General features: G+C 39.1%; 9 protein-coding genes across 10 annotated transcripts; 4 read left to right on the top strand and 5 right to left on the bottom strand.

Moving 5' to 3' along the window:
• Positions 1 to 102: 102 nt before the first annotated feature.
• LOC108621202 (uncharacterized) lies at positions 103 to 766 on the bottom strand. Its single transcript, XM_018018381.2, has 2 exons — positions 307 to 766; positions 103 to 245 (listed from the first exon to the last, which is right to left on the bottom strand). The coding sequence occupies exons 1-2, from the start codon at positions 701 to 703 to the stop codon at positions 190 to 192; spliced, it is 453 nt and encodes a 150-aa protein (XP_017873870.1). The 5' UTR covers positions 704 to 766; the 3' UTR covers positions 103 to 189.
• Positions 767 to 2,034: 1,268 nt separating this feature from the next.
• LOC108621206 (U-Kazal-Dg21.2) lies at positions 2,035 to 2,847 on the bottom strand. Its single transcript, XM_018018387.2, has 3 exons — positions 2,627 to 2,847; positions 2,409 to 2,561; positions 2,035 to 2,351 (listed from the first exon to the last, which is right to left on the bottom strand). Exons 1-3 carry the CDS (start codon positions 2,799 to 2,801, stop codon positions 2,338 to 2,340), a joined length of 342 nt encoding a protein of 113 aa, XP_017873876.1. The 5' UTR covers positions 2,802 to 2,847; the 3' UTR covers positions 2,035 to 2,337.
• Positions 2,848 to 3,486: 639 nt separating this feature from the next.
• Positions 3,487 to 4,886, bottom strand: LOC108619031 (cathepsin D). Its single transcript, XM_018015358.2, has one exon. The coding sequence runs from the start codon at positions 4,884 to 4,886 to the stop codon at positions 3,753 to 3,755; it is 1,134 nt and encodes a 377-aa protein (XP_017870847.1). The 3' UTR covers positions 3,487 to 3,752.
• A 104-nt stretch (positions 4,887 to 4,990) lies between these two features.
• On the bottom strand, positions 4,991 to 5,728 carry LOC108621205 (vasotab-TY2). Its single transcript, XM_018018386.2, has 2 exons — positions 5,394 to 5,728; positions 4,991 to 5,248 (listed from the first exon to the last, which is right to left on the bottom strand). The coding sequence occupies exons 1-2, from the start codon at positions 5,584 to 5,586 to the stop codon at positions 5,190 to 5,192; spliced, it is 252 nt and encodes an 83-aa protein (XP_017873875.1). The 5' UTR covers positions 5,587 to 5,728; the 3' UTR covers positions 4,991 to 5,189.
• Positions 5,729 to 8,889: 3,161 nt separating this feature from the next.
• On the top strand, positions 8,890 to 9,698 carry LOC108621203 (salivary glue protein Sgs-5). Its single transcript, XM_018018382.2, has 3 exons — positions 8,890 to 9,150; positions 9,215 to 9,394; positions 9,463 to 9,698. Exons 1-3 carry the CDS (start codon positions 8,931 to 8,933, stop codon positions 9,498 to 9,500), a joined length of 438 nt encoding a protein of 145 aa, XP_017873871.1. The 5' UTR covers positions 8,890 to 8,930; the 3' UTR covers positions 9,501 to 9,698.
• A 3-nt stretch (positions 9,699 to 9,701) lies between these two features.
• LOC108621204 (uncharacterized) lies at positions 9,702 to 10,269 on the top strand. Its single transcript, XM_018018383.2, has 3 exons — positions 9,702 to 9,846; positions 9,924 to 10,049; positions 10,130 to 10,269. The coding sequence occupies exons 1-3, from the start codon at positions 9,702 to 9,704 to the stop codon at positions 10,198 to 10,200; spliced, it is 342 nt and encodes a 113-aa protein (XP_017873872.2). The 3' UTR covers positions 10,201 to 10,269.
• A 2,023-nt stretch (positions 10,270 to 12,292) lies between these two features.
• Positions 12,293 to 19,227, top strand: Sur-8 (leucine-rich repeat protein shoc-2). Its single transcript, XM_018018377.2, has 3 exons — positions 12,293 to 12,557; positions 14,818 to 15,355; positions 15,419 to 19,227. The coding sequence occupies exons 1-3, from the start codon at positions 12,498 to 12,500 to the stop codon at positions 16,861 to 16,863; spliced, it is 2,043 nt and encodes a 680-aa protein (XP_017873866.2). The 5' UTR covers positions 12,293 to 12,497; the 3' UTR covers positions 16,864 to 19,227.
• Positions 19,228 to 19,579: 352 nt separating this feature from the next.
• Positions 19,580 to 21,006, top strand: CREG (Cellular Repressor of E1A-stimulated Genes). 2 transcript variants are annotated; one of them, XM_089462543.1, is made up of 4 exons: positions 19,580 to 19,740; positions 20,024 to 20,468; positions 20,543 to 20,624; positions 20,685 to 21,006. In XM_089462543.1, exons 2-4 carry the CDS (start codon positions 20,037 to 20,039, stop codon positions 20,792 to 20,794), a joined length of 624 nt encoding a protein of 207 aa, XP_089318669.1. In that variant the 5' UTR covers positions 19,580 to 19,740; positions 20,024 to 20,036; the 3' UTR covers positions 20,795 to 21,006. The 2 variants fall into 2 exon arrangements, with proteins under 2 accessions (XP_089318669.1, XP_017873869.1); XM_018018380.2 differs by lacking the exon at positions 19,580 to 19,740 and having other exon boundaries at positions 19,922 to 20,468.
• Positions 21,007 to 21,097: 91 nt separating this feature from the next.
• On the bottom strand, positions 21,098 to 22,542 carry sds22 (protein phosphatase 1 regulatory subunit sds22). The gene has a single exon (XM_018018379.2). It carries the CDS (start codon positions 22,173 to 22,175, stop codon positions 21,183 to 21,185), a length of 993 nt encoding a protein of 330 aa, XP_017873868.1. The 5' UTR covers positions 22,176 to 22,542; the 3' UTR covers positions 21,098 to 21,182.
• Positions 22,543 to 22,703: the final 161 nt, after the last annotated feature.

The following is a 22,703-nucleotide window of genomic DNA, read 5'->3' as shown; positions in this document are numbered from 1 at the left end:
CATATTTTATAATTTAAATTACAACTAAAAATACAAAGTGTGTGAAGCTTAAGGCCCGAATAATTGGAGCTCTGTCTGACTTTGTGAAATGAGTTGAATGACTTTTGTGTATGGATATTTTTATTGAATACAAAAATAAATTTTAATGTTTACAATTATTGTTCTCCACAAAACAATTAATTGCATTCCTTAATTTTGCGATGGGGGAAACCTAACACATTTCCCAAGATCGTAGAACGAGTAGGCTGTTGAGAAGTTTGTAGATCAGTTGCTTATTATTCTCAAACACTCACAGTTAATACTCACCCCTTTCGTGGGTGCATATATAGTTGCGCATCTCGCACTCATTGCTGAAGGTTATGTACTCCTCCTGGAAGAACTGAGCACAGACGGGCTCAAAGTTTCTCTCGCACGGCCTCTCACAGGTCTTTTTGCAAGTCTCTCGATCCGTCTCCACCAACTCCGCCTTGCCCTGATCACGGCGCGCACATTGCTCGACCTCTAGCAGGCACCTGTTGTGGATAACATGACAACGCTCTTCGTCGGTTGCCCAGATGTAATCTTTCTCCGCCGAGCACTTGTACTTCACATTACAGTCGAACAGGCTGTGTCGAGCCTCCGTTCCCTTCAGTATGGCCAGAAGTGAAAGCAAGGCGATTGCCAATGCCAATTGATTTTTGCTGCTATTCCACATCTCTCTCATTGACGGTTTGCTTCGTAACTTGGCTATTTCAGCGGCATCGGCACGTTTTTATATGACTTTGCATGCATTGACGTCACTTCGTGGGATTTTTGCAAGCCGACAGGTAACGAACCTATATGTTTGTTTATACAACCACAATAGATATTAATTTTATCGCTTCATCGACAGCTTTTAATTATTATTCATTGAAAAACGTAGTTGCTCTTTAATTGGACTTTTATTATAGTATATCACTACCATCTTCACTCCATGTGAATATAATTTAGTAATATTATATTTCGTCGTATAATAAATGAATCAAAATGTTTGTTCTCTGACTCATGGTCCTAGATTACTGAAATCATTAACCTCAAGCTATTTCATATTATATATCCATATTCAATTAGATACACATGTTCAATCTGTTATCTCGATCAGAGTTAAGCTCAACATTATAATTTCTATTGCAAAAACAAAATCATAACAAAACATTCTCTATATCTGGACAATTGACTCAGGGTCATAGAATTAAGACTTCTTTATTATTTGTTTGATCAATGCCGTCTACAAAAAAAAAAAAAAAAAAAAAAAAAAAAAAAAAAAGAAAACAACACTCACTTTTGATCAGTATTCAAATTTCAAACTCATGTTGAATTGCTCGTATATAGTATATAGTATATAGTAAAAATCCATCTAGACAGCAATTGCCACTGTTTTTTTTTTCTTTCGAACATTCATTAAAGTTATATATAACAAAAATAACTGTGTAAATAAAAAGTAAACAAGTTTTGCGCGTCTTTAAGTTATAAAACAGGTTTCAATTTAGGAAAGTAATATTTGGCTTTTTTGCACTTCTGCTACTTTTTTAATACTTTTATAGTTTTTAATATGATGGAATTATTATAGTAGATGAAATAGAATTATTATAGAATATGTTGCCCATTCATATACGATTTTAATGGAGCCAAGTTCCGTAAAATATGAATTAGATAATATTGAATCTAGAAAATAGACGAAATTTCATGAAGCTCCTGGGAAAGGGCTTAACACAGACACCGAAACCTATTGTTTTCCAACATACTATAATTGTTAAAGTATTAATTAATTGGAGTTTAAAATTGAGTTAAAGTTTATACTAAATTTTGATTATATTGATCGAGCCTATTTCTTATTTACTCTAAACTTAATATTTTGACTTTGCTAACAAGTCTTCTTAACAAGTAAATCGCAGGGCAGAAATGCATTGAGAGAAGCCTAACCTGTCTAACTGTGTTTGGAATTCGTTTTAAAAGCTTGTCTTAAAAGACTCTGATTGACAATCATATATATCAACACAATCACATTAAACCAAATTTAAGGTCTATATAAAATATTATCTTTTTAATGATACACAAAAGTTAATTAACAAATTAAAGATATGAACAAAAATCACATAAATACGTTGAGGTCAAGACAGAGCAGCTAATTACTTTTGACAGCTGTGACCCAAATAAGGAAAGGTTTTTTAAATAATTCAATTATAGCATATTCAAAATGTTCAAATCCTCAAACGTTTCCTATCCTATATTTGTATGATATGAGTACTAAATGTAAAAATAACTAAAAGATAATTGAAAATTTTGCTCTATTCGTTCACTTAATTAAAAGTTTTCATTTTAGTCCAAGAAAGCTGAAAAAAGAAAACAGATATCAATTAGGCTTCTGGTTTATATAAAAGATTACGTACTTTCGCCGGTTCGGCAGGTGTGCACAATCTTTTCGCATGCATTGCCAAAGTGTCTTGATTGGCCCTTATAGGTGCCCCCAATTGGTTGATAAATTAGTGGGCAGACACTAGGGCAGAGCTTTTGACACTCCTCCTTGGTGGAAATGGTCAGTGCTGTCAATTAAATATGATTTTAATGAAATATTCACTGAGATGAATTGACAAGTTCAGTTGCTTACGCGGCTTCCTGTGACAGTTCTCCCTGTCGAAGTAACACTTATTACGGAAGACACTGCAACCGCCACCAACTGCCCACACCACATCCTCAGTGTCGGGACAATCAGCCGAGCAGCTGGCACTGGCGTGACTTAAGGCCAGGCCAAGCAATACGCAAGCCGCGTAAATGAGCTTCATTTCGACTGTTTAGCATCAACTGCTGCCACATTGCCCAATGTAATCGGAATATATAGCACGATCTAAAAATGAAACTAGCTTGAGCATTTGAATATATTTGTATATTAGTATGTATGTTTACTAAAATGCTGAGCAGCTGATAAAATAAACAGGTTTTGTTCACACACACACACACACACATACACATACACAACAGTTGTTCATAGAGCGAGAACTCTCCATGCAAACAAACAAAATTCAGATTTTACTCATTAGCTTATTAAATATGACGTAAATCAAGAGACCGTGTTGATAAGGTTAATGAATTCTGTACAGTAATTGGATAAGTGAATAGTTTAATCTATCAATGGGTGAATCCCCATCTGAATGCGAGCTCATATATCATTAACTAAACTAACCCACGTAAATCTATAAATGTATATTTAGTTCTGGCTAAGAGCTAATAGGTTTCTCTTTTGTGTTAATTATCATTTCTTTGATAAACAAATCACATAAATAAGAACAATAATACTTGTTTTAATATTAGAAAATCAACAAAATTAGCCATGTAATAATGTGTAATATTACAAATTAAAGTTAAGGTTGTTCAAATGCCTTGATTTATTGAAATATTAATATCACACTCCAAGAACATTTAAAGATCTGAAACTTTGATTTGAAGTTGGCGATTAACTTTTCTTTAATGATTTCTTTTTTATTATTTATAATTTTAATTAATTTATTAATTTATTTTATTTATTAATCTTTTTTTTTTTTTTTTTTTTTTTTTGCATACAACAAAATTCATTTAATTAAATAAATTGAGATTTTTGTTAAAGAGAACTTTTTAAGCTTTCAAAAATATCAAACCTATTCAGTTGAGCAGCACTGTATAGGTTTATATACCATATACCAAATGATATAGAAATATTATTTGGTAAACTATTTTAAACTTTCTTCATTCATATTATGCTAATTCTCCTCGAGAACGGCTTCGGCAAAGCCAACACGTTTGGCGTCCGCATCGAAGACGCTGTAAACGCGCGTCAGGAATATATCGCCCAGCACCCAGAAGCTCTCATCGATTGGCATAAATCCAGCGATACAGATCGTTTTACTGGGAGTTTCTAGCTTAACCACATAGTCGGCAGGGCTTAGAGTAAACTTTTTCTCCCCGATATGGAAGTAAACATCTTGCAGATTCTCCGCCTGGCAGCTAACGACGCTCGATCCGTTCACAATGATGGCCCCGATGGCGCGCTGCAGCTCCTCAAAGAGATCGATTGGCAGCAGAATGAATGAGGTGCCCGTGTCCAAGATGACTTCAATCTTCTCAGCCACTTGTCGATTGCCCACAGCCACGCTGGACATCTCGAACTGCCAGTAGCCGACTTTGGACAACGGCACATAGTGGAGATCGCCCAGGTAGCGGGACTCGTCAATGCCCCCAAATGTGATCTCGCCACCGTACAGCTCGCCAGGCATGCGCCGCAGATAGACGGAGAACAGGCAATGCTCGACGAGATGCTGCTGGCAGAGGAGCTCCAGGAAGGGAGTCGTATTGCGCCAGCCAATCTCGCCGAAGCCTAGGCCCACGATGCCATCGAAGGTCGTCGGAATGAAGGCAGGCTGATAGTGCGTCAGCGTCTCCCCGAAGGTCACGCCGGGCACAACGACATCCGCTAATCGCAGCGTGTCCTGCGACAGATATCCACTCACATAGCCACTGCCGTAGGCCATCGAGTAGTTGCGACCATTTGGCACGTGGCTCTTCGACTTGCGCGCCTTGTAGCGGCTGTGCAGCTGGCAGGCGATATTGCTCTCCGGGCAATTGCTCGAGGGCAGCCACGTGTTGGCCGAACCCGTGTCGAAGATCACCCTGAACAGCTGTGGGGGCGTGCCCATGCTAATGCGCCCGTAATACTCCATATTGTCTCTATTTTCCAGCGTCAGCTTCAGCGTCTCAGTTGCAAGAAAACTGTGCAATTGCGGACTGGCCAGAGGCTTCGCCTTCACCTCCAGTGGCACTCGGAGCATGAGAGACTTGGTCAAGGGGCTGACATATACTTGAAGTAGGCAAAAAACTATTATACACATTTGCAACATCTTCGATGAGGCTTGTCCGAGAACTGAGCTATTTCGCTCTGGGCGCTGTTAGCTGCCAATACACCTGTTGGCTGTAATGAGCCCATTAAAGCCAACCCGCAACGTGTGTTTAGGCATACCAATATATTTATAGGCAATACAATATTAAGGGTATATAACGGATACAGCTATGTTTTTTTTTTTTTAACATTTAATACGGAATGTTCCCGTTTTCAAATGCGGCTATCAGTATTATTCATATATTGATTTGATTTAAAAATTAGGAAAACCTATAACAGTATTTTTTATGTTTGAGTAATCAACTTAGTTCTTCAGAGCATCGCATAGTGGTGAGAGTCCTTTACAAGACGATTCCTGCCAGTCTGTAAAATAAAAAAATTATATCAAATAAAATATATATAAATATATTAACGAAAGATTTAGTCACGTAAGACTAGATTAAGTTGCCACTCAGAACAATTGCTATACATCCAATATTGTATATACGTATATAAATATGTGACTTACTGATTCCCTTAGTGCAGGCATTAACTCCCATCACACAGCTGTTTGAGAACTCGCAGCGCACCGGCCTGCCCTTGACTGTGGCCTGTCCACAGACAGGTTTATATATCGCTGGACAGATGCTCGGGCAATCGTAGGCGGCGAATATTTGGCCACAGCAGAGCAGCAAACCGATTAGCGCCAAGCAGAATTTCATTGCGATGGAGAGTGACAATAGAATATTTGTTAGTCAAATCATCCGCAAGCTTATATAGCGACTGTTTGGCATTTGGCTAAAACTGGTTTCCTCTCTGAGAACGTTGGCATGGAGAGCAAAACAATTGTCATCTGCGTAGATGTGCGAGCATATTAATTAAAAGTGAATCCCAATTCGTATATGAGTGGAATCAGATAAACAAACACACTACTATTATTTCTGTGAACAACCTCTTCCAGGTACTTATTACACCTGACTTGCAAAATAATTACACGAGTGTGAAACTTGAAGCCAGCTATCGAATGACTCTCGCTCAAAGCTGAACATTAATCTGGGCTTGACTGAAAGATTGTAAACAATTTCTGTGGGTCAACAGAGTTGACCATTCCGTTTTCCATTTACAAACCTCATTTTATGCCACGAATCGATTCGTTACATAGCAATCGCTGGCAAGCGTGGCGATAATTCGAATAATATTCAGTACGCCGCTATGTATACCAGCTGGATGTGGAGCGTCTTGTGGCTCGTAGAGGTTTCGAACTGCTATTTCATACGCGAGCATGTTGCGATGGGAGACTTCGGAATTGGAGTTCATTACGATAACATCAATTGTTGTCCGCACCCTTGTAGCTATCCTTGTGTTGAGCTACTGAAGCCATACAAACCACACCGACCACATAAGCCACACAGGCCCCATAGGCCACACAAGCCACACAGACCTCACAGGCCACACAAGCCAGTAACACTCATAACAACCGAGAATCCTTGCTCGACCACGACGTCTTGCCCAACCACAACGACGCCTTGTCCGACCACGACGACACCCTGTTCGACCACAACGACACCCTGTCCAACCACGACGACACCCTGTCCGACCACCAGACGGACCACGACACCCTGTCCGACCACCAGACGGACCACGACACCCTGTCCGACCACCAGACGGACCACGACACCCTGTCCGACCACCAGACGGACCACGACACCCTGTCCGACTACCAAGCGGACCACGACGTCCTGTCCGACCACCAGGCGGACCACAATGCCCTGTGCAACCACGACGACGCCATGTCCGACTACAACGACGCCCTGTCCGACTACCAAACGACGGAAAAAACACAGGTGCTGCAAAAAGTCCCATAAAAACATTTATATAATCATAAATCAAATCAAATGATATCCATAAGTTGCCTAAGGAGAGTTAAGGAGAGGAGGAGAAAACCACGGGAGTAACACAGATGAACACAATTCATAAACCAAATAAATAAAGTGTTTGCCAAATATTGTCATAAATCATATGTGTATTTAAGTGCAGCTCTTCTTTAGTTAATGTGAGCTTACATATAAATAGAGGACGTCAAATTGAAGAAGAGATTCATTACCTTTTCATTCAGTACAGTCAAGTGCCTTAAGCGTATTCAATTTAAATCCAAATGAAAGACTTTACTTTCGAAAGGGGCGAAAAAGTATGCGACTGCAAAGCTATGACAGAAGAAGGGAATGTGCCCGGCCAAGAAATACCCTAAAACGTGCTCTATCCATTTTTGTTATTGAACTCGGACTGAAATGAGTATACTCTGAGTCACGTCGGACTATACCTAGAGGCATAGGTAGCTAAATATGTATAAAATAAAGTGTGACGATTTTTGTATTCGCCCTTTAGATGTATGGCAAATCAGCAATAACTATATCAATTTTCACGTTGATATTCAAAGAATTTCCTGAATGCTGTAACTTTTACGAGCTTTACAGCTGGACGTTGCCGGCGAAAGGCTCGAGACTGGCCACAAATATAATTAATATATATAATATGATACAAAATATATTTATATATAAATATACTTATATATAATATATATATATAATATACCCCCAATAGCGAATTTCAATGCTCACAGAGTATATCAACATGCATAACAACATCTCTACATGTGGATGACTTTCAAAAGCGTCTCTCTGTCCAGACCACTCGACTCCAGTCCAGTCCAGTCAAGTCAAGTCCAGTGGACAACTGAAAAAGATATTGTTGCCAGAAAGCCAGGTGCCTGTTGTGTTTTGGCAATTAAAATTATGTATGGTAAGTTGAAATTTCATGCCAAATTATTTACAACTGAATTCACAAATCCCTTTGAAACTGCTATTGAGATTCATCTGTTGTTATTTGTACTTTATAAGTACGTAAGATTCCTGAAGTATATAAATATAATAAAATATAATTTTACAGAAGAAGATTTACCATAATAATTAAAAAAGACTAAAAAACGAATTAAATACGACTAAAATATACGTAGCATCCACAATTCTTACTTTTGTTGGAAATTCATATATTTTATTCGTTTTTTTTTTTTTAGTTAAAAAGGGTATATTCGCTCTTGTACATTGTTCGACTGGCTTTAGAGAATTTAAATTTAGAATACTAAGCTGCAGCCATGTTTATGATAATTTTTTTTAACAGAAAAGGGAATACAATTATAAATATTCATATATATATTTGATAAATACAAAATTTATTAAATGTTTATAGAATGAACGAAGCACCCAGAAAGTAAAAATGTACTATATTAAAAATATATGATATATGTATAATTTAAAAAAAAAAATTGTATTTTTGTTTTATTATATCACATATTGTTTTCAAAAATTTTATTTTAATTTTTCACTATAAATTTATTTAATAATTTTAGTTAATATAGTAATATTTTTCTCATATATAATAAAGAAATATTTGTTGTATATTAAAAATATATATTAAAAGAGAAATGAACTCTACTGAACACAAACAATATGTTCATTCAAAATCATCCGTGATCGACTGAAAAATTCTCTACCGACTTTTTCTCTACACTCTTGCACCGTTTTTCTAATGTTATTCAGCTTCGCTCTTGGCACATTTACTGTTTGATTTTGTGAATGCCAAATTGTTGTTTTATTTACACATCAAATATTGTTTATTTAATTTTGAATATCTTCAGAGATGAACAATTGAACAATTAGGCTTGCTCTTCGCTGCCTCATATCACAATGTCAGACAGCCCAATATTGAAATAGAATTTTGTGAGTAGTGACGTACATAAACTATTATTATTTTAATAACTCTGTGTATTATTTGTAAATAGAATTCTTAGCTTTTCTGTTTAGTTTCGGTTTTTTCATACTCACCTTTATACACGTACACAAATGGGAATTTGCACAACTGAAATGAAATACAACAAAAATGTGTAAAATAGCAACATTAAAAGCACATATTGTGATTAATTAAACAACGCAAATGATAACGGCTGAAAGGCAAATCGGTATAAATGCGAGCTTCAGATGAGTCAAAATTCTAGTTTCACAACTGCAACATGTGTAAATTGTCGTTCTCCATCGCACTGTGCGCCGTATTCGTCTGTCTGAGCACGGCTCTGTCCCGGTGTTGCCCTCGGAAATGCGAGCTCGCATTTCGCTGCGATCCCTTTTACAGGGAACCAGTGTGGAGTATTGTTGATGGATTCTGCCGAGGCTTCCAGAATAGCTGCATATTCGAATCGGAGAACTGCAATCGTGTGAACAGCTGCCGGAGAGGTGAGTTGCATAGGAATTTCTAGGTATATATGTATCTATTTAACAACCTCTGTTTATCGCGTAGCTTTGGTAAGAACAACTCGAGAGGCGTGCAAGAAACGTTGCGTTCAGATCTGCCCACTGGGCGGCAGTGGAGTCTGTGCCACATTCGCAGATACTAGCAGGGAAGGCGCCCGCATAACGAGCACCAGAACTTTCCTGAATCGCTGCCTCTTGGATCAACACTCCTGCGTAAACGGAATACGTATGAAAATATAAAATACCCATACTCGAAATACCTCCACTAAATATAAAAAAATAATATCATTGCAGCGTATATCGGAGTAGAAGAGGGCGAATGCAGGCAATAAGTACCTTAACTAAAATTGAGTTGAGTTGAAGTACCGGAACTTGGATATTTCATCAGACAAAAGCGAAAGTGCACAGCTCGAACCGATCACTTGTTATTGACCCCCAACAAGTGTTAAAGTATTTTTATAAATTTTATAAAAATATTGACACAATTTTTGAAAACAAATAAACACGGCAGAAGTAAATGAGAAATCGAATGAATGTTGAGTTTTAATGTCATTACAAAAATTGCACGCGAGAAACAAGTCAGAATGAAAACCGGACTAGCTCCTGGCTTCAAACTTATTTTGCTTATATTGCTCGGTTCGATTGGCACTATCTATGGACAGTTGTTCTCTTTGCAAGGTGCGTCAATGTCTCGTTGACAACAAAAAATTAAATTTTCAAATAAAATAATTGCCATTCCCAAAATTTTTCAATAGGACCCAACAAGTGCCACGACGTTTGCCCCACAGGATATCGCGTGGTCTGTGCCCTGCACGACGGTTGTCTGCGAACATTCGCCAGCAGCTGTGTGATGCGCATGTATAACTGCAAATATCAGAAAGGTGAGTGCTTGCTGAAGTGTTGGAAATAAACGTCGCGAAATTTCAGTCCTTTTCACTCTCTATCTGTGGCTCTCTTCCAGACTATCGAATAATATCTAAAAGAGCCTGCGAGTTCATAAGCAACGAGGACCTTCAAAAATTGGAGCTCTAGCGGCGACAGCGCGGCCGACAGCACCCAGCAGCAGTGGGAGATGGACGCTAGATGTCGCCACAGTGCCGCGCGCATGCGTTGCAATAGATGTATATAGTTCAAAGTGGCTGTGGCATGACAGCCGCCAGGATATACATATATCCAACCACTGCTGTTGCTGCTGTTTTATGTGTAACTTTCTCTCTGGCTAAACTGTCGTCTCGTCACGCCACAACTAAAAGAAGCGTACATTTTAATTTAATTTAAAAGCGCAACTTTGACCTGTTTTAATCGTATACGTATACAATTGTGCTAATCTTTTTTCGTGATCTAAATTTATACCAACAAGAATAAAAATAACGGTGAACGCGACCACTGAATAAAATATCCTCCCATATTAACATAGTCAAACCGTAGTGTAAGGACCAACAAATAAGTGTACATAATACAAATCGCAGACAACGACAAGAAAACTCGCTTTGGGCAGGCAGCAATATAACCTGCAACACACACATAAACACACACAGAGACACACGCACACACACACACACACAAAAACATATGCACATACGCAGTCGAAGGCTGCTTACTGTGAAGGCTCCAAAGATTTTACAGCTACTCGGGTGGCGGTTCAATAACAGGTTAGTTGCCCAATTACTAATTGTTTTGACATTTAGCCAGTTACCTGCCATACACATAGTTTCGATTTCAAAGCCAAACAAATTGCGCATCAATTATGCAGAACAATACCATGTCACTCACTCAATTGTTCCGGTCGTGTGAGTGTGGAGCAGCAGCCGCTGGCCACATTTCGAAGCATACATTTCAGCCCCATTGTTGCAGTATGAACTATACCAACATGTCTGCGACACATACACGTACACACATACGTGCTTGAGGTATGCATGTGCTGGTGGAGTTTATATGGGAGCATTTACATCTCTGTGTCTGTGTGTGGCTGTATCATGCATGTGACAGTAAGTGTGTACACACATACACACATGCCAGCTTGTGAATATGTGCAAACAAACAATGTAAGGACATGTGTGTGTGCGTGTGTGTGTGTGTATGTGAGTGAGTGAGTGAGAGTGCCAGCGTCCGTGTGTGTCTAATGCGTATGTAAATGTGAGAGTGCGACCCTGCCACTGGATAACAATAGCCACACTTCAATGACCTAGACCTCGACCACGAGAGATTTAAATGCCGCCAAGTGGGAGAGTGCATTGCAGTTGGCCTCCCACAAGTTCTAGGTCGTAATTTAAACTGCGCAATTCCAATTATGTCCATGTTGGCGCGACAAAATGTAAAATTCGAATCTCATTGCGGATAAATCATATATGCTTTCAATTAATCAATTACATTATTTATTTACACTGTACGCGACTCCTTTGTTATGTTCCAAATCCTCTACTGCATTTGATAAGCTACCTTCAGATATTTGTTTCTATTTTTTAAATAAATTTCTTTATACATTATTTTAGTTCAATAAAATCGTTTTAAATTTGACACTTTGAAATTTTGATAGCGCCATCTAGGTTTCATATCATTTTTCACGCTCATTGGTAGGCACTTTAATTTGTATCGCTGTTAAGACCAATTTTTATCGAATCATTTCCTGCTCACTGGTGCAATATTTTATGTAGAAAAATAATCGTATTTGCCAAGCAACAGCTGTTCTGTTATTTTTCTGTAGGAGTATTTCTCTTATTTATGATAATCAATAATTGCGTACCTATTGATATAAATGAATCAAAACATTGATGTCCCTCCCATCAGCTTAACATCAAACACTTAAAAACTTTTTAAAATTGCGCGAAAAATCAATCTGAAGTAACGGAATTTTTATCAGAAGCAAATGTTTGCGCGCTGTTAATAACATTTTAGCAACTGTTTGATGCTTTTGAGTGCCCACATATGTAAAAAACATTCGTCGCTCATTTGCGTTGTTCTTTGGTCGCTGCCGCTTCTCAGATTTGTGATTGTGAACTTAAAAAAAAAAAAGATAAACAAATTAATTCAAAAGATAATAAATTGATGTTAACTAGAAACCGTAAGTGTTAATGTTGCAGATGACTTGTGAGTGTGTGAGTGTGTGTATGTATGCGCGTAGGTGTGTGTATATTGTTTGTATGGGAATTGTTTGTTAGAGATGAGCAATCGAAGTGACTTGGATTAAAATGTGATTTTAACTGCTGGCAGTGTATGTGAATATTGTATAAAATTGCATAGTATCTCTGATAACAGTGTAGACAGATATGCTATCGCAAGATAAGAACTAATCGGTAACTTGTGGCCGTCGGCTAGATATAAGGTGTTTTATGCCTTTAGTGCAAATGTATGTATTTGCAGCCAATGAACCATTCACTCAAAAGTCACAGGTAATCCATGCATACCTACATACATACATATTACGCATCACTATTGTGCAGTTGCTTCGTTTCGTTTCCGCCACCCACAACAACAGCGCAGCGCAGCGCTGCGAAATTTATGCGACGATATGACAACAACGACAACAACATGAAAAAGACGACTGAATATAAAGAAGGAATAGCGCACAATACCCCATAATTATCAGAGAAGATTGAAGAAGCAATGGCAATTTGTCATGAATCAGAAGCCGCCGCGGCAGCAGAATCATACTGAACTGACTTACCCAGCCTTTTGTTATGTTTAGCTCGTTATCAAATAAGTAGCGAACAAAAATTCCGCAATGTTTGCCAGCTATAATATTCAAGTAAAATATTCTGAACTGTTTTACATATATGTATATAGATGCATACATATGTACATACATATGTAAGTGGGTACACAGGCTTCTGTACCCGGTTATGATTTGTGCGAAATTTGATAGGTTCAAATTCGAATAATGCACAGAGCTGTGTGTGCGGTGGCCCCTCTTTGCATACGTCTGCTGGATGTGCGTGCGCGAGTGTGTGTGTGTGTGGATGTGCGTGTGCGTGCGAGTGTGTTGGTGGTCATGCGTGATGCCATATAACGGTAATTTGAGGTTTCTCTTGCCATCGCACTCGTTATTGTTGGTGTTTTTATGTCCGCTCTTCACCTTTGGCATTGGTCTTCTAGGAATTGTCAGCTCCTCTGACCTTGACACTCAGCCAACCACATGGCCATTTATGCAGCATTTGTGTGGGCGGATGGGCGGGTGTACGGACGGCTGCAGTCCGCTCGTGTGCGTTGATGTCACCCGCTTCTGAAGTTTGCAGTAGATGCACATTAATTATGTGTGGGCAGGTCGCTAGGGATACAAATGCACTTAATTAATGTGCGCTGTAAACTTATTATGCCTGGTTAAACTAATAATAAATTGAATATATCCAGATGCATAAGGCAAAATACTGAATCAATATCTATCTATAGCAGATTGAAAGAGATAGCTAGAGAGAGAGGGTGAAGGAAATATAAGAATACAACCAAATAAAAGCTCTATACTATACAAAATTTGTTGAAACAAAGTTATTTTGAGTTATTTCTAGATTTATTGTGAATCATATTTCTATATGACATAAATCTCTATCATGATATTGATTGATATTATATTAGTATGAGACGCTTGAACTGTACTATCATTATTATTTATTAGATCTAAAAATATCTTAAATTGAGAATAAAAATTAACAGCTTGACTCAATGTACTTCCAAGGTTTCAGTTGAAAGGGTGCTTATGCTTAAGAATATTATATTAATATAAGAGTACTCCGATTACTCTTTACTGTTCTCCTTTAAAAACAGAAAAAAATCTTGCATTAGCTTATATTTCATGATCATATTTGGGGTATGAAAGACCAATGGAGATCGATTACCTACATATATACTACCCTCATTTAAGTATACATATAGGAAGGAAATTATATAAAACGATGTATTGGGTCTGAGACTAAATTAGTTAACTTTGAAGCAGACAAGTTTGTATGGGAATGTTTTACTGCAATATGTATAGACCAATGGAGATCGATTACCTACTTCTATATTGTTGTACATATATGTACATAGGAAGGAAATTATCTATCTAGACAGGGCATACTCCAGTCAAGTACTTTTGATTATGTCACTCTTACTTTTTGTTATCACTACCACTAAGTACTCCAAGTATTACGTCTCAAACTGTTTGTGTAGGATCAATATAGTACAATCACATTTATTCAGTTCGTTTTAGTGAGTATTAAAAATTAGTAAATATTAAAAATATCATCCTTATACATATATTATTTCTTTGTTCGTGAGTATATATTATTTTTGTTTGTATTAAATTTATTGTGATTCGAATTGAATAAGGTGAACGAATTGTTTTTGTGGTGACTGTGGGCATGCTTATTGATTTGTCCGTAGAGTTTCAGCAAACTTTATGGGCAACTTGTTGGAGCGCATGTTAATAAGGACCGAGAAACAAAAGCAAAAGTAATAAATTGCTTGGGTGGGTGTGGGCTGTGGTCTGCGGCACGGTGACTGGGGCCTGGGGGGCTTGGGGCGGCGGGTTAGCCATTGATGATGACGCACGGCGTGTCTTGTCTTTTTATTGGCCTGTGGCCGGGTCTGACGCACAATTGATAAACTGCAACAATAAACAGCTTACACTCCACACTTACGGTTGTCTCATTGCTCGCCTTTATCTGAACGTTGCAGGGAAAAGCAACGAGTTCCACTGGCTGCGGCTGGAGCAATTGCTGTTGTCGCTTTGGCATACTTCTGGGCAACGCATTGTCGCCGGCGACCGCAAGACTGGGCAAAATTATGAACTTGTGCTCCTCGGCTGGTGCGACCGCATCGACTACATCGCTATCGTCCACGGGGCACGGAGAGAATAACGGGAGCAGTCCCTCAGAGGTTACGCATTGTTTTGGCGGCGGCGGCGGCGGCAGCGGCGGCGGAGGAGGAGGTGGTAGTAGAGGCGGCGGCGGCGGTTGCGGAACTGACACCACAGCACCCACACTTAGGAATCGAAGCACTGTGAACGGTGCCGGTGGCAATACGACAAGCAGCAACGGACACAATCTGACATATAACGAAAACAACGCAAACATGCCGCCCGAGACACGTCCCAAAATGGTGACGGTCAAGCATCCGGAATCAAACAAACCCAAGCCCACCACAAAGAAGATTGTGAAAAATATTCAGGCGGATCAGGATGTGATTAAGGCGTTGCAGAGGTGCCGTGACGAAGGTGAGTTGACGAAGCTAACTATACGAAATCCAATTCTAATATAAATGAATTTTTGAATTCCAGGCATCAAGCTGCTAGACTTGAGCAAGTCGTCAATCACTGTCCTACCGACGACGGTCAGGGAGTGCGTCCATCTCACCGAACTCTATCTGTATAGCAACAAGATTGTGCAGCTGCCGGCGGAAATTGGATGCTTGGTCAATTTGCGCAATCTGGCCTTGAACGAGAACTCGCTAACATCGCTGCCGGAGTCGCTAAGGAACTGTACACAGCTCAAGGTGCTAGATCTACGCCACAATAAGCTGGCCGAAATACCGCCAGTTATTTATCAGCTGCGCTCACTGACAACACTATATCTGCGCTTCAATCGAATCACTGCCGTGGCAGATGATCTGCGCCAGCTGGTCAACCTCACCATGCTCAGCCTGCGGGAGAACAAAATCAAGGAGCTGGGCAGCGCGATCGGCTCGCTGGTGAATCTGACAACGCTGGATGTGTCGCACAATCACTTGGAGCACCTGCCGGATGACATTGGCAACTGCGTGAATCTGAATGCGCTCGACTTGCAGCACAACGAGCTGCTGGACATACCGGACAGCATTGGCAATCTGAAGTCGCTGGTGCGGCTGGGCCTGCGCTACAATCGACTGAGCTGCGTGCCCGTTTCGCTGAAGAATTGCAAGAGCATGGATGAGTTCAATGTGGAGGGCAACGGCATCACGCTGCTGCCAGACGGCATGCTCGCTAGCTTAAGTGCGTTGACCACAATCACATTGTCGCGCAATCAGTTCACCAGCTATCCAACTGGTGGGCCGGCGCAGTTCACCAATGTCTATAGCATTAATCTGGAGCACAATCGTATTGACAAGATTCCGTATGGCATATTCTCGCGCGCCAAGGGCCTGACAAAGCTGAATATGAAGGAGAACATGCTAACTGCGTTGCCGCTGGATGTGGGCACCTGGGTGAACATGGTCGAGCTGAACCTGGCCACCAATGCGTTGCAGAAGCTGCCCGACGATATCATGAATCTGCAGAACTTGGAAATACTCATACTGTCCAACAACATGCTCAAGAAGATACCCAACACCATTGGCAACCTGCGCAAGTTGCGCATTCTGGATCTGGAGGAGAATCGCATCGAGGTGCTCCCGCATGAAGTTGGCCTGCTGCACGAGCTGCAGCGACTGATATTGCAGACTAATCAGATAACGATGCTGCCGCGTAGCATTGGCCATTTGAGCAATCTAACGCATCTTTCTGTTAGCGAGAACAATCTACAATTTTTGCCCGAGGAGATTGGCTCGTTGGAGAGCCTGGAGAACCTCTATATCAATCAAAATCCAGGCCTGGAGAAGTTACCGTTCGAGCTGGCGCTGTGCCAGAATCTAAAGTATTTGAACATTGACAAATGCCCGCTGGGCACCATTCCGCCCGAGATCCAAGCTGGCGGCCCATCGCTTGTGCTGCAATGGCTCAAGATGCATTCACCCTATCGGCAGATGTGAGATGTGGATGGCGTCTGGCGCACCGTTTACGTTGGCAGCGACTGCTACTATCAGTACGAGCTGCAGGCGGCGCAACAGACGCAGGGTAAGCAGGCGGGACGCTCCACCAATGAGCGAACCAATGAGCGGCGCTAACGGTGCGAGCTTTGCTAAGTTTAGCAATCCATGTTAGCCCCACCCCCACCCCGGTCATGCCTGTGGGCCACACCTCTCCCCATAAACATAAACACCGCAAACAGAATACACACAGATTACCCCGACTGGAGTGCGTTGCCTGGCAAATGATAGCTTTAAACAAATTGTTATACCAACGTCCCGCGTATTGTAAAACTGCCCCGATTTGCTTTTACCTTATGTTTAACTCTTAAGTTCACACGTTCGAAGCTGCTTAGCGACATCTGACTTGGTCCTCAACGTTTAGGTTTTAGTTGTATGCTTCCAAGCTAGTCATAAAAAAAAACTCACAAACAAACGAAACTAAATCTAATTTAATTATATTAAAGCTTTAGAAAAGAACAAATACTTTTTTCGTTTCGTTCGATACTCGTTTAAAGACATTAACAAAACAAAACAAAACAAAAAAACGAAAAAAAGAAAACTAACTGTCATTAAGGAAAGCTAAATCGAATGTTCAAAAACACATAAAAATACGCAAGCGCCATGGAATTGTTTGGAAAAAAGAATTAAAAAATTAAATGAAAAAAATTAAATATACATACACATACAAAAATTATTATTAACGTACTTTGTACACAAGTATAAAAACTAAATGAAAAGTATTAATAATTTGATTACTATTGAAAGTTTTTTTGAGCGCTTCAAGCAAGACTATATTGATATGGAGCACCCTATATATATACATACATATATATATAAGTACATATTTGTGGATCTGCTTGTAGCGCGTCATCTAAGTTTATATTAAAGCACAGGCATTATAAGTATTTTAGACACTTGAATGTTAAATAAAAAAGAAAAAAAACTATGTCAATGTGTGTGCGTGTATAAAAAATAATTGTTAAATTTGATTTCGACAATTTTAGTTAATAATAATCACATACAATTTTTGTATGGCAAACAAAGAGAAACACATACTTGCAAGAGTATAATGCCACCTATTTGATAAGCGAACTATATAAGTCGATATACATACTATATACATATAGATAACAATTGAACTGCAGACATTCTGACATTGTAGACATATATACATATATTTAACACGTTTTGGTAACCAAGAATCAGACTATACGAGTACATCCGAACCAGTAGAGCAATTCGACAAGGAATTCCGTTTTCCTAGTACATTTGAAGTACTCAGAACTAGATCGAAGATATATTTGTTCAAATAGACAGTTCGAAGTCTTTGTTCCTGGGATATCGTCCATTGAGTTTCCAACAGATGATATCTCGCTGAAAGAGTACAAATTTGTAAGAAGCTGAAAAATCGATTTTTAAAGCAACGTTTTTTTACGCAATATAAGATTTTTCGATTTTAAAAATATTTTGAAATCAGTTCTGGTTTCAAACTCGGATATGTCAAAGATTATGAACTGATTCTTGGACCCTATAATAATTGTTAAAGTGTGTTTAATGAATTTTATGTCTAAACAGCTCAAGATTCATAATTGTTTATTTTTCTTAGACGAAAACTACAAGTTTTTCTCTCATTTTAAACATAATTAAAAGACAACATACGGCATGCTATAAACTGAGCAGCTTTCTGTCGCAACGCAAAAGGGCTTTAAAAATCATTTTGAATACCAAGTACATCTGAATCAACGAAACTAACTTTAAATACTATAATACATGCATGAATCATGTTACGAGCTATAGCTATACTTTTACATACATATTTTACATAGGCATACATATATACGACTATTTTTTAGAAACACTTGAATGCTATACATACATACATACATACAAACAAATTCATACACTCATACATACATAATACATACATATATGTTTTATCTGAAGATATAAGATATTATACTCATACAATTGTAATTGAATTACAAAACGCTTAACAAAAATAGTAAACAAAGTACGAAAATCGTAAAATGCAAACGGTACAAAACAAAAATAAATAAGATAAATAGAAACTTAAAAAAATAGTTTAATAAATGTTACAAATTGTTCGCACACCTGAAGCACACACATAAAACATAATATTGAATTTAGAAATGAGCAAAAATACAAACTAACGTAAATTTGAAGATGAAAATTGAAAATTGAAATGTTAGTACAAGTACGTCATATATGTTAGACTAGAACGATGGATTCGATAAAGTCAAAATGTAAAGATATTCCTAAACATACAAAACATATTTGTGAAATAAACATAATGTTAAAATTCAATGTTAAAACACTGAGAAATGCAATCCACCAATCTCCAAAGCTTTGTGTGATCTCCATGCACTGTTAAATGATTCACTCAAACGTGTGTGGTCACTGTTAAAAGACTCGCGAGATCACTGTTAAAAATGTTAATGTGTGCTGGGCTGCGCACTGTTAACTAACCATTCTGTTAGTGCGCGCTGTTAAAGAATATGAGTCTTTTAACAGTGGTGCTGGAGCCGAGCTCTAGTGGGCGACTCAAAAGAATTGAGCATGAGGGTAACAGTATAAATCACACGCTTACAAAACAGCTGTTAGCTTTCTCCCACTCTCTAGCGATGGCTCTCTTTGTCTACCTCAGTCGCTTACTCACAAACTTACAAGTTGCGATAATAAAAGCTCAAGTGCTCGCATCATTCTGCCAGTCAGCGTCTAGAAGAAAACAACGCAGTTTGCAACCGAATTAATAGTGCAAACAAAAGCCGTTTAAGGACTTGAGTAAACAATTTTATCAATTAAGCAGTAAGCGAACAGGTATGTTTCTTGGCGAAATGTAAACTGTGTATAGCATTGGAACTGATAACGATTAAAAGAAGCTCCAGTACTTTTCTTTGTTCTTTTGGCTCGATTGTTTAATGCGTATATACATACATATGTATATAAATATTCATTGTTTTATTATTGAAATAATGAATTTCGATTCGACTTGATAAGGTCTTGCCTTTAAAAGTGTCGCATTCCCGTTGAGCGCTTCGCAGTGCGCATATCAAAAGCAATTCTTATCCATCTTCCGTACCGAACTCTGATCTCTTCGCAGCTTCCGCAACACAATGCAAGTGTTATTGCTCTTTTTTGTTGCCTGCGTATCCATTGGCCATACGCAGGCATACTCGGCGTATCGGGATGCTCAGATTATAGCTGAGTATAAGCGGCAGCTGATATTGAATCATGCCAAGATCGCGCGTCAATTGGTCCATCGCGCCAATTGGGCGTCTGTGGGCAGCATTTCGACCAATAAAATTGTGAAAGACTATCCCATGGTGAACATTATCTCAATTGACGACAATAACCTGGAGGGCAAGTCTTCGGGCGTGATTCGTTTCCTGCTCACCGATTTGGACTTCACGGGTCCGGACTGGCAGAACAATAACAAAGTAACTTTCCTGTTTTCGGATGAGCAGACGCTGAACTGCAAAAATGCCAACAAGGATCCGATGGAGCCTACCTGTGCGCGCGTGATAATCAGTGGCCAAGTCAAGAAGGTATGTAAAGCTGAGATGTAAAATGCTTGAAAATAAAAATTTATACATTACATATTATGTATCCCATGTAATAGCTCCCGAAGGATGAACCTAGCTATACTCCAGCCCTTAATACATTTATTGCTCGTCATCCGGCAGCGGCTAATTGGATAAAAAGTATGCGTAGCAAATGTTATGGGGAAATAACTCGATAAATTTTAAATACTTCTTTTTTAGAACACAACTTCTATCTCTGTGAGCTCGATATTCAGAATATATTCGTGCTGGACTTCTATGGCGGGCCGCACCAGGTTAACGCCTCGGACTATTATGCAATTAAAATTTAAGACTGGGTTTGAGTAGGTCTCCCTATAAGACCCACAAGTCTTTTGTTTACAATCCGAGAAATGTATATAGTGATAAGCAAAAGTCTATATAATGCTCTACTGAACAAGCGATCCTACGTGCTTCCCGTCTCGCCCTCTTTTTTTTTCTATCGGACTTTGCATGTGATAAGCTTTAACATAATATAGAACAAATGGTGATAAATGTGTATATATATGCCACATATGTTTATACTATGGAAGGGTGTTACATGGGAACGAGGAGCATTTCGTTTGTCCACTGCATTTTAGGAAAAACAAAATCAATTACTTGTAACATTTTGAATATATATTGTAAGTTTTAGGTGTATAATATAATCATTGGATTCGATAATTGCCATGTGCCAGGACGTTACGCATGTTGGCCCGGCAGCACGCAGAGGGTGGCATCTATTTTCTGTAACTGGGGCAGAATGTCGCGTAGCTTGGAGCGATAGCGGACATCTGTGGCCACGGGATTATGTTCCAGGTAGATCGTCTGCAAGGCTTTGTTGACCTTCAGTACCTCGAGATTTTTCCAGTTGTCGATCCCATTGTCGTTTAACCAGAGCTCTTCGAGCTGCTGCAGCGCCTCCAGGTTGGCAATAACCTTCAATCTGTTTTTAGCTAAGTCGAGTGTGTCCAGACACTTGTTCTCGGACAGATTCTCAATGGTCTCGATGCCATTTTCTGATATGTACAGCTCCTTCAGATTGGTCAGCTTCTCCAAATTCTCGATCTTGACAATACGATTTGCCTGCAGACTCAGTATCTCCAGGTTGACTAGCGTATCTAGATTTTCAATCTTTGCGATTTTGTTCTTGCCCAGAAATAGCTGACGCAGATTTACCAATGTCTCGATGTTCTCAATTTTCTTCAGCTTGTTGTCGCCCAGCTCCAGCATTGTCAGATTGGTCAACATACCCAAGTTCTCGATGACAGTTAGTTTGTTGGCCACAAAGTAGAGTTTCTCTAGTTTTACCAGTTTGTCCAAATTCTCGATTTTGGTCAGACGATTGAAGCTGAGGTCGAGTATTTCCAGGTTGACTAACTTATCTAGATTCTCAATTTTTGTGATCTGGTTATCATACAGTTCCAGCTCCACCAGGGTTTTTAGCATGTCCAGGTTTTCGATCTTTTTGATGAGGTTCCATCGCAGATACAATCGTTCGATCTGTTTCAACGGCTCGAAATTTTCGAGCTTATCGATACGACGATGATTCAGATCCAGTTCATAGCACTCGGGATCAATCATCACGATTTCCTCAATTGACGCCACCAGCTCTCCCGGTATGATCTGCATTCCGGCCGTTGGCTTCGCTTCTCCACTAATCGGGACTGCATTGTCGCCGTCAGCCATACTCATAAGAATGCTGTACGTTTTCTTAATTATATATACAAATTTAATAAATTATAAATGCCGCCTGCCCTGCCCGACGATTTTCTTGTTGGTTTTTCTTATTATTTGCCGAATGTTATTTAGTGTTGTAAAAGAGTACGAAAAAAATTGGCAAATTAGTGTGGTAAGGGATTTTACTGTGCTCGGTATGCTACTCATATAGGCGTATTTCTCATTTTTGGTTGTCAGTAGAAATTATCAAATAATGTTTTGGCTGTAATAAATGTCTAAGTCTGTATCTGGTTTTTATCAAATATATTGAGTTGTAAATCAAATAAAAATTCTCAAAAATTGAATTGTTGCACTTGCTGCAAAAATTTTGATCGTTTCGTTTATTATTGTTATCAGCGTACTTGACACAGCAGCCAGACTCTTGTTGCATTTCAGCTGAATGCTATTAGTGTTGAAAAAGTACAAAAAGTTTAAAACGCAGTGTTGCCAGTTAGTTGTTGAGATAGGTATGCAGCTCATGAGAGCTGAGATAAAATTAAAATA

Source organism: Drosophila arizonae, chromosome 2 (assembly GCF_054131065.1).
Source record: "Drosophila arizonae isolate 15081-1271.41 chromosome 2, UAZ_ARI_1.0, whole genome shotgun sequence".
In the NCBI taxonomy this organism is placed as follows: Eukaryota; Metazoa; Arthropoda; class Insecta; order Diptera; family Drosophilidae; genus Drosophila; species Drosophila arizonae.
The sequence above is the reverse complement of the archived record's forward strand: the minus strand, read 5'-3'. Positions and strand labels throughout refer to the sequence as shown.